This window comes from Camellia sinensis, chromosome 6, assembly GCF_055761805.1.
Source record: "Camellia sinensis isolate YWXY chromosome 6, ASM5576180v1, whole genome shotgun sequence".
Taxonomy (NCBI): Eukaryota; Viridiplantae; Streptophyta; class Magnoliopsida; order Ericales; family Theaceae; genus Camellia; species Camellia sinensis.
In genome coordinates, this window is record NC_138966.1 from 147482321 (window position 1) to 147492196 (window position 9876).

The window sequence follows — 9876 nt, forward strand, 5'->3', positions numbered from 1 at the left end:
GAATTCATAGCATGAAATCTCAGATTTTGTAATAGCAAATTATGATCTTTGCATTCATCTTCCTTATGTTCATGTTCTTCTTGTTCGTCGTGTTCTTCAAGAGAGGGAAACCCAGATTTTCCCGACTTCATTTCCTTGAATGTGGCCATCGAGGCCACACCTCGGCAAGGAGGTGTGGGGCCTCGGCCTAGACCTGGTAGTTGCCCAGCATGTTTTCCCGAGATAAGAAACTGCATTTTTGTTTTGATTTGACTTAGTTTTTGAAGAATGCCGAGGTCATTTGCATGCATGCCAGACTTGTTTTGAGAAGTGCATTCAATAGACTTTGCCATGTGTTTGTAGGACTTGGACTTGCCTTGACCCCGACGTTTGAAGAACTATGTGAGTGGTATTTTTAATAAAGTTATGTTATTAAGTTTTGATAAAGTTTTGCCTTGCTTGTTTTGGAAAAGTATTTGTTAAGCATGAATGACTATCCCTATTTTGTGTATCAAGTATTAGCTTTGGTTTTGACAATCTTTGAAAGTCCGTACGTGCTAGAGGACTATAAGCATTTGTAGCACAATCTTTGAAAGTCCGTACGTGCTAGGGGACAATAAGCATTTATAGCACAATCTTTGAAAGTCCGTACGTGCTAGGGGACTATAAGCATTGGTACCACAACCTTTGTTAATGTCATCCCTTGGACCTTGAAAGCCTTGAAAGACTTTAATTGTTGAGACTTAAAAGATTTGTTAGATAAACTTGATTTGCCCTTGGATTTTGTACAAGATGTGATGTGCCTTGATTTGATAAAGATTTCGGATATCATTCATGTAAAACCCTTTATTATTTATACCATTCACTGAGTATCCAAGCTCACCCCTCTCTATATATATGTAGGTGACGAGCAGGACGGCGGTGACGCCTAGATGTACTTGCCACTTGTTTTGGATTTTGCACTTTTGCAGCATCTTGAAGATTATGTTTCTTAGTTGTATTTCATTGTATTTGGTATTTGATGGCTGAGAAGCCTTTTGGTCAAGATGCATTTTTTTGTACCTCATTTTATTGTATTAAAGCTGTGTAAAGATGTATGCCATTCCATTTGACTTATGCACTGCTCTTATGGACCACTTGTATTTTAGATTATTGCTTCCGCACTTGTGAGCCCCATATATTTATACTCTGATTGTGTGTGAATTTTTAAAGTGGGCCTTCGGTAATCTCGGATTACTGGCCATCACGGCACCAAACTACTAGGGACGGTTTGGGGTCGTGGCAGCCCTGTTATTGATATATCCTTAATGCGCTCTCTTTGTATTCATTTGTTATACATCATTGTATGTCCTTTTTGCCTATTAAAAAAAAAACTAGGTTGGCACTTGTTCCAAAGCCTAGTCACATGCTAAGCCAAAACCCAGCCAAAAACAGAAGATGAAAAACAAGACACCAAAACCTTCACTAACCCATCAGCACAACTTAAAAAGCCATCCACAGCAGCAAAACATAGACAAAAAACAGAACAACAGTCTTAAAGTAAAAGCTGCATCGCAGTGTCTTCCCCTTGTTGATCCTTTAATGCAACTCATAATGCACCTTCTCAAGTTAAGTTTGTCCCCTCCAGCGATTAGATAGTTGACTCATATTATATTCTAATTCAATCAGTTATTTATTTCTTGTCTCTGTCCTTACTTGTACTATAAATATTCTAAGGAATTCAGGGAAACCCTAATGAATTCTAAGGAATCCTAATGGATTTAGCACATACCTAGGTGAAGATTTTGGGTTTTTTTTTTATCCACTTCCCCTTTTACATCATAGCTCAATGCCATGGTTTGTAATTCATGTATTGTACCTCGATCCAATAGGGGTATGTCATATGTTTAAGTAGAATATGCATGTTTGTGTGTGATTGTATAGTGGATTTAAAAAAAGCTATTCAAGATGTGAGACCCTAATCATGGAATTATTGTTGTCAATAGCTAGAATTCTCAATTATATTTATAGCAAAAAGATGTCAGACCCTAATCATGGAATTATTGTTGTCAATAGCTGGAATTCTCAATTATATTTATAGCAAAAAGTGACGACAAAAATGTGTGTTTTGTAGAAACATTACCTGATTCCTGTGCAACTCCAAAAAATGATATGCAGTTCCAAACCATTCGGAGCAGCTTTGCCCCTTTGTCAGATTCCAGCAAATGCTTGACTATGGAGAAGGCTTTTAGATTTAGAATTGGGGTTTCAATTGAAGGTAATGCATTGTTTCAGTCGATCCAACAAGAGAGGTAAGTGTTGTCTAATAAAGAAAATAAAATTTTACAAAATGGCTCAAACTCATGAACTGTTTTGTTGCTTTGGTAGATTTCCCATTCTTGTACTTGATTATTATTCTTTACTTAGCTTGCTTCTTAACTTTATACTTCACTTTTAGTTTACATGGATTGCCATTTATTCTTGTGTTGTTCCTCTTAGATTTCTTGAAGATCAAAGTGTAAATAGAGAAACCTTCTTTTATAATTTATTCTTGGGATAATTATACGTCTGGCCTCAAAGGTATATGTTCATTACATTTTAGTCCCTAATTTTTTAATTGTTCCAGTTTAGTCCTCAAAGCATGCAATTTGTTATACTTTAAGACCTGATATCATCGTCGTTCAAAATCAGTAACAGGATGAAGGGTATTTTTAAAATATTACATGAAGCCATAACAAAATCACAATAACCAAATACAAATATGACCTCAAAGTAAGGACTTTATAACATTTTAGTTCCTAAACTATGTATTTTGTTTTATTTTAGCTTCCAAATATATACTTTCTTACATTTTCGTCATCAAACTTTTATTTTTGTTGATTTTTTAAATTACAAGTCTGAACACTAAAATATAAAATAATGCATATTTTAAAGATCACTTGTATAATTAACCTTTATTCTTTGTATTGTTATCCCGCTTTCTTTGTGTCTAATTATCAACAAACACAAATAGAGAAACCTTCCTTGTACTTGTGGCTAGCAAACTTCTTATATTCTTATGGGAATCCATATATTTCTTTTGTGTTTTCATGGAGGGGATATTATAACATTCTTCTATGAACACAAAGAAGCAAGCATCTATTCTCATACTGTTTCTCTTCAGTGTTCTTGAAGATCAAATAGTAAAATAGAGAAAGCTTCCTTCATGATGATTTATTCTTTGTATTGTTTCTAAGTTGTTTTCAGCTTCCCAGCATCGACTTAATTTATCAACAAATGCTAATGCTTTGTTTGGTTCACTAAAATAGAGTGCAATGATCATTTCATTATAATGTTTATTCTGACGTTTGATTCATTAAAAATATATCACAAATGAAATCATCATTAATTACTGTAACAGAATATATTCATCCCACTACACTTCTATTTCATTCTAATTAACAAAACACTCCATAACAGTAATAGAGAAACTCTCCTTTTGCTTGTGAGTTGTGGCTAACAACAAACTTCTTATATTCTTTTCTTGAAACCATGTTTTGAGTTTGATGGAGGGGACCGTAACCATTCTTCAATGGAGGGGTATTATATGGGTGGCTGGAGACAGAATTTTAGTTCAGTAACCAAAAGTTTAGATTGCATTGTTTTTTTTCCCAAGATTAGGTTGTTGGGATAGGATTTAGATTTAGTTTATGATTTAAGGTCCCAAAATATTTAATTTCAACTTAGGGATTTTTCCAGTATAAAATTTTTATGGAAATAACTAATTTGGGATCGATGTAGATTTAGTTAGAAGCAAAAATGTAGTGATATTTTTTGTTCTGCGTTTTGTGGAGGTCTTGTCTCATCTAAATCATCATGTACTAAAAATCAAACACGGTGTCGTTTGGTAACACTTACGTTTTCAGTTTTCTGTTTATATTTATAAAAATTTAAAAAACTCAAATAAAAACTTGTTTGGTAAAATTTTTGATTTATAAATCAGTTGTCTCAATTTATAAATTTAGCCAAAAAATAAAAACACAAAAAATGTGTTTCCGTTTTGAGTTTTGAGTTTTTTTTTTTTAACACCCAACACCAGCCACCACTCGCCACCATTTTCCGCCACCGTCTTCCGCTACTGCCACCCACCCCCACCACCACCTGCCACCACCACTCACCACCCACCTGCCACCACCACCCGCCACCACCCACCTGCCACCCACTAGCCACCACCACCCACCCCTCGCCACCACCACCACCACCCACCTGCCATCTACCCGCCACCTGCTACTACCATCCACTGCCCGCCACCACCACCCGCCTCTTACTTGCCACCACCACTCATCACCCACCTGCCACCACTCATGACCCACCTGCCACCACCAACCACCCACCACCACCAGCCACCTGCCACCTACCTGTCACCACCACCCACTACCCACCACTACCACCCACCCGCCACCACCACCACCACCCACCCACCCACTCGCTACCACCTGCCACCGTCACCCACTCACCCACCACCACCACCCGCCATCCGCCACCCACTTGCCACCACCACCCACCACCCGCCACCACCACAACCGCCACCACCCACCCGCCACCCGCCACCGTCACCCACCTACCCGCCACCACCACCCGCCACCGTCACCCACCTACCCACTATCACCACCCACCACCCACCCGCCACCATCTACCACCACCCGCCATCCGCCACCCACCTGCCACCACCACCCACCACCCGCCACCACCCACCATCCACCGTTACCACTTTCCACCACCGTCTTCCGCCGCCACTTACCATTTCTCACTCTTTTTTATATGTTTAAATTTTTTTAAATATTTTGTCAATTACCAAACGCGTTTGTAGTTTATGTTTTTCTAAAAATAAACAAAAACCAGTTTATAAAATTTTTGTAAATATAAACTGAAAACGTAAATGTTACCAAACACAAAATAAGGAAGCCCATTTTATTTTTCAAAATTTTCTAAACCATGGGTAAGAAGAAATGAACAAAGCTGAAGCTACGTTCAAAGTCACCAACACCGGTTTCTGAGAGGACAGGTGGACACCGATTAACGTTGTGACAGATATAGGGCTCTGTTTTAATAAAGTTGGTTGTTATTCGAAGAAATAATTGTGATTTCAAACCCAAAACCATATAGATTTTTGCTCTGAAAATCAATTAAAAAATTAAGTTCATCTAAGACATTAAAAATATTCTAGGAGAAATCTTTCATCAAGTAAGCATTTGAGTAGCATGAAAATTAAATTTAAAGCTGGTATTTTATGTAAATGAATTCTAAAATATACACCTTGCAATTCCGTTGGAATCAAACACTGAGATTCACTTTCGGATGTGTTTTAAATATCATTCCATTAATGATTTAGATGATCTGAAATTGAATAAAAATTTGACTCAAAATAAAAATTTAGATGATTATCTGAAATTCAAAACTTTAGGAACGAAATTGACAAAATAAAATTTTTGAAGACCAAAGTAATACAGTTTACGTATCATATGATTGTCTGGGGAGATAATTCCTCCCTAAAATACAGTAGGAATTAGAAGATGAACCAATAAAGGTCCAGTGATAACCTAAACCTAGTTACTACAATTCTTATGCAGAATGTTAGCTCTATACTACTTAATTCAGTTACAATGATTTGAAGAATAAAAATAATAGAAAGAAAAGAACAAAAATAGAACTTAGAGAATAGATACAACAACGAGGAATGTATGATCATATGTTTGCCTCAATTAAAGTTACACAATTGTGGTTATCATAAAATAAGTCTTGATAACAGAAATCCAAAACACTGCCTTGGCAAAAAAACAATAAAAACCGTAACAAACATGCCCATCTTGACAAAGATGTCACACTTTTTACTTTGCAATCCAAAGGAAATAAAAATCAATTGTGATAGAAAGGGGTTTGTTCAATTATGAGGTGATTGGCAGCTTGGAGTACTAGAATTCTGGGTGCCTCTGCCATTGATTTTCCTTCAACTGTATGTGCTGCCGGTAATAGACCTAACAATTACAAAACACATATTAAATGTAAGGAGGTGCAACATATCAATGAAACAATGAGTAATAGCAATATGGGTGACTTAACCCTCCATTTGTTTCGATAGAAAACATTTTGGGTAAATTACACCATTACTCCCTATAGTTTACGTGAAGTGTCACTTTATTCCCCATAATGGTGGTGCTAAGGCAGTGATGGTGATGGTGGACGTCGTGGTGGTGGGGATAGTGGTACTGGTAGGGTAGTGGTAGTGGCGACGATGATGACGACGGTGGTGGCAAAAATATTTTTTTGTTGAAACAAATGGAACATTAGTTTGGATAACTTCCCTCTTATCTATATTATCTATGACAACCAACGAACACAAACAAATGGAAGGAACTATAAAATGATAGAATTCTATAAACAATATTCTAATAGATAGGTTAATGTTGAGCACTAGCATTTTCAGATTATAATGATGCTCACGATTTTCGTTGACACCAGCATTTTGAGATTATTATTAAATATTAACAACAAAGTAATCTAGTAGAGCAACTATCATCTTGTTCAGGTGTGCAAAAATATTTTGTCAGTTTCTGGTTACAAACAAACTTTGGAAACCTGGAATTGAATTTGCATTCATAACTGTAAGATTTATTATTCAGCTTCAGTAACCCTTTGGTTTTTCTCCTTCCTCTCAAAATACTTTTGAAGAGTGCCGCTGTTCCAATATCCAGAAAAGCCCCACCGAGACCAGAACAAGACATTAGGTATATGCTCAACAATCCAATACTCTTTGCCTTGGTTGGGTTGGGGTTGCATTGTATCTAAGAATTCTTTCGGCATATCAATAAACGCAAGAGTTTTGAGTTTTTGGAGGTGGTGGATGCCAAAGGGTACCTCTTTTAGTTGTGGGATAGGCCCAATGCTTAGCTCTTTAAGAAGAGGCAATGCTTCCTCCTCTATTATCACCGAATTCAATCCCTCCAATTCAAGGAGATCTAGTTGCTTAAGCTTTTGAAAACTTCCAAACTCAAAATACAATTGCTCCCCATCACATGCATTCCAAAGATGAAGATGTTCTAAACTAGGTAAGACTTGAAGGGCTTTTAGTGGATCATTGGTCAAACCTGAATGCAATAGAGATAACTTGACTAGATTTTGAAGTTTTGGGATCCAGTCAGGCAACTTCTCTAAACGTCCACCCAAGTTGAGACATTGAAGATATTGAGGTGGAGATGATATATACTGTAAATCCAGAATCTCATCATCACTTAGGGCTGCTACCTTCAAATATTTAAGGTAATTCATCTTCTCAATGGTGGCACAGAGAGCCCTCCCATGTTCCCTTTTCAATTTCGTTATGCCCAACTTCCTTAACTGCATCAAATTCCCAAGCTCTTCAATTAGGCTGAGCCCATCATCATGATTTGTTTCCACATGCCACAACTTTTGCAGCTCCTGTAACTGCCCAATCCCTCCCTGTATCCTCACTTCTCTTACAATATCCACTATGTTTGCACATCCATAATTATGATAATAGGCAAGAAGATGTCGCAACTTATGAAGCTTATTGATATCAATTGGTAGCTCACTCACGGGGGAATATTTCAAATCTAAAGTTAATAAGTTGTGCAAATTACCTATGGACTTTGGAATTATCTGCATTCCTGTTCTCCTTACACTTAGGTACCGCAAAAAATATAGATTTCCTACTTCTTTATGAAGTTGATCCAAAGGAGCACCCTCAAGATCTAGTACATTCAAAAGCTTGAACTTCGCAGCTAGTGTACCCAATAAGGGCTTCTTTGGCAGCTTGCCCACTTCAAAAAGAAAAAAGGAATGAACTGAGGATTTACCAATGCTTTCCATAACCTTTTCCATACTATAATAATGCATATGCATAGACAGCCGGCGAGTTCTGCCATTGAAACTTGAATTCTCATCTGTCAAAAGTTGACAGAAACTAAACTCCTCAAACATGGAGAGAATAAGCTCATGCAGTAGAAGATGTACCCGACAGTATTTAAGTGCACCATGTACCCGGAACTCTGTAACTACTCTTCCATAAAGTTTTGACTCTGACACTTGAACTAAGCGTCTTTGGATCAGCTCATTCAAATATGCTTATGCAACTTCTTCTAATGTTCTGCCTTCTTTCTCTGGAACCAAACGCTCAGCTATCCACAACTAAATCAGTCTTCCACATGTGATAGAGTACTTCTCCGGTATTATGCCAAGGTACAATAAACATGATTTGAGGTGGCAAGGCAAATCTTGATAACTCAACAACAAAATTCTTTTTAGGATTGTAAGATGATAATTCTTTTCCAACTCAAAGCACAGACCATCATAGAATTCTTGCCATTCTGATATAACCTTCATTTTGAGGGACAAGAGACCACATATTACCACAATTGCAAGTGGCAATCCTTCACATTTTCTAACAATTTTAAGTGATACTTTCTCCAACTCAGGGGGACAAACCCCAAAGTCTTGTCGGAAGGCTTTCTTGCAAAAGAGTTCCCAAGCCTTCTCTTCAAATAGGGCTTCAAGCTCGTGGACATGATCCATTGAAGTTTCTTTGCAAAATGTAGCAACCTGTTCATTGCGTGTGGTGACGATTACCCGACTGCCTCTACTATTTTTGGGTAAAGCATGCCTTATGGATCCCCAAAAGTCAGTTTCCCATACATCATCAAACACAATGACGTACCTCTTTTCAAATAAATATCCTCTTAGCTTGACAATGAGTGACTCAATTCCCTCATCAGGTGGAACATAAATTCCTGATAGTTGCTTTATCATTGTTTGGAGGAGCTTCTTTGGGTTGTATGATTGAGAGACAGTGATCCACGCTTTGCAATTGAAATGTGCAACCACTTCTTGGCTGTCATAAACTTTCATGGCAAGAGTGGTCTTGCCAATTCCACCCATGCCAACCACCGAGATCACTACTTGTGATTGATCTTCTTGTGCCAGCAATCTGCCTATCAGTTCATATGTAGGAGATTCAATGCCAACGATTTCGTCATCCTTTATGTAAAGGGAACCCACTTGAGGGTCATGCCACCACTTCCCGGTGATACTGCTGCTGTGATTGTTATGTTCTAGGAAAGTAGTCAATCCATATCGAGCACGCCTTCCCATGATCTCATGGATTCTAACCTTGATGTCTTTGATCTGAGAAGCAATCTTATGTTGTTGCTTTAGTACAGTGATCCATTGTGTGACTTTATGAAAGAAACTGATGCAAAACCAAATCGTCGAGGATGTTTTGCCAAGACAAGTATGTGTTCATTGAAAATGTCTTTTATCCAATAAGCAACTTCAATTAATTGTTTCACATATATTTTCACACTCTCATCTCCTGCTACTCTTGAATCTGCATTTTTTAAGAAACACTGCATGCGCACCAATTCATCTCTGAAATAGGAAATTTCCTCGTGGACACCACTCAACAACACTACTTCATCGACTAACAATGTTCCCAAATATTGAATAACAGAGCTCGCTGCACTTTCTGCCATTACTTCTCCATGCACTGCAACAAACACAAAAGTGTGGATACAAGCTCCATAAATTTGACATAACTATACCATATCTTTTTTCATAAAGTTTAAAACAAAGAAAATAGTAATAATAATAACACAAATAGTGTGAATACAATGACAATAAGTGGTGGCCCGTCCATTAGACAAATTAGACAACCAACTGCCTAAGGCATCATATTTGAGAAGGCTCCAAAATTTTAAAATCCTTAATGATATACATACTATTCTATAAAACAAAAATTGTTAATAACAGATAAATTTCAAAAAAAAATTGTTATTCCTCCTAGCCAAAAAATAAAGTTGATGAGGCCTCATATACTCAATCATAATTTATTTATTTTTTCCCTTTCTTTCCCTTCTATATCTGTAC

General features: G+C 37.3%; 1 protein-coding gene across 1 annotated transcript; it reads right to left on the bottom strand.

Annotated features, from left to right (window-relative positions):
- Positions 1 to 6609: 6609 nt before the first annotated feature.
- On the bottom strand, positions 6610 to 9482 carry LOC145793681 (disease resistance protein RPM1-like). Its single transcript, XM_082876545.1, has 3 exons — positions 9312 to 9482; positions 8301 to 9159; positions 6610 to 7898 (listed from the first exon to the last, which is right to left on the bottom strand). The coding sequence occupies exons 1-3, from the start codon at positions 9480 to 9482 to the stop codon at positions 6610 to 6612; spliced, it is 2319 nt and encodes a 772-aa protein (XP_082732671.1).
- Positions 9483 to 9876: the final 394 nt, after the last annotated feature.

Coding starts and splice junctions, on each gene's coding strand:
- LOC145793681 (XM_082876545.1), bottom strand. CDS start 9,482: ATGGCAGAAAGTGCAGCGAGCTCTGTTATTCAATATTTGGGAACATTG. Junction 9,160..9,311: donor GAGTAGCAGGAGATGAGAGT/GTGAAAATATAT, acceptor ACTGTACTAAAG/CAACAACATAAGATTGCTTC. Junction 7,899..8,300: donor ATGGCAAGAATTCTATGATG/GTCTGTGCTTTG, acceptor AACTTTTGACAG/ATGAGAATTCAAGTTTCAAT.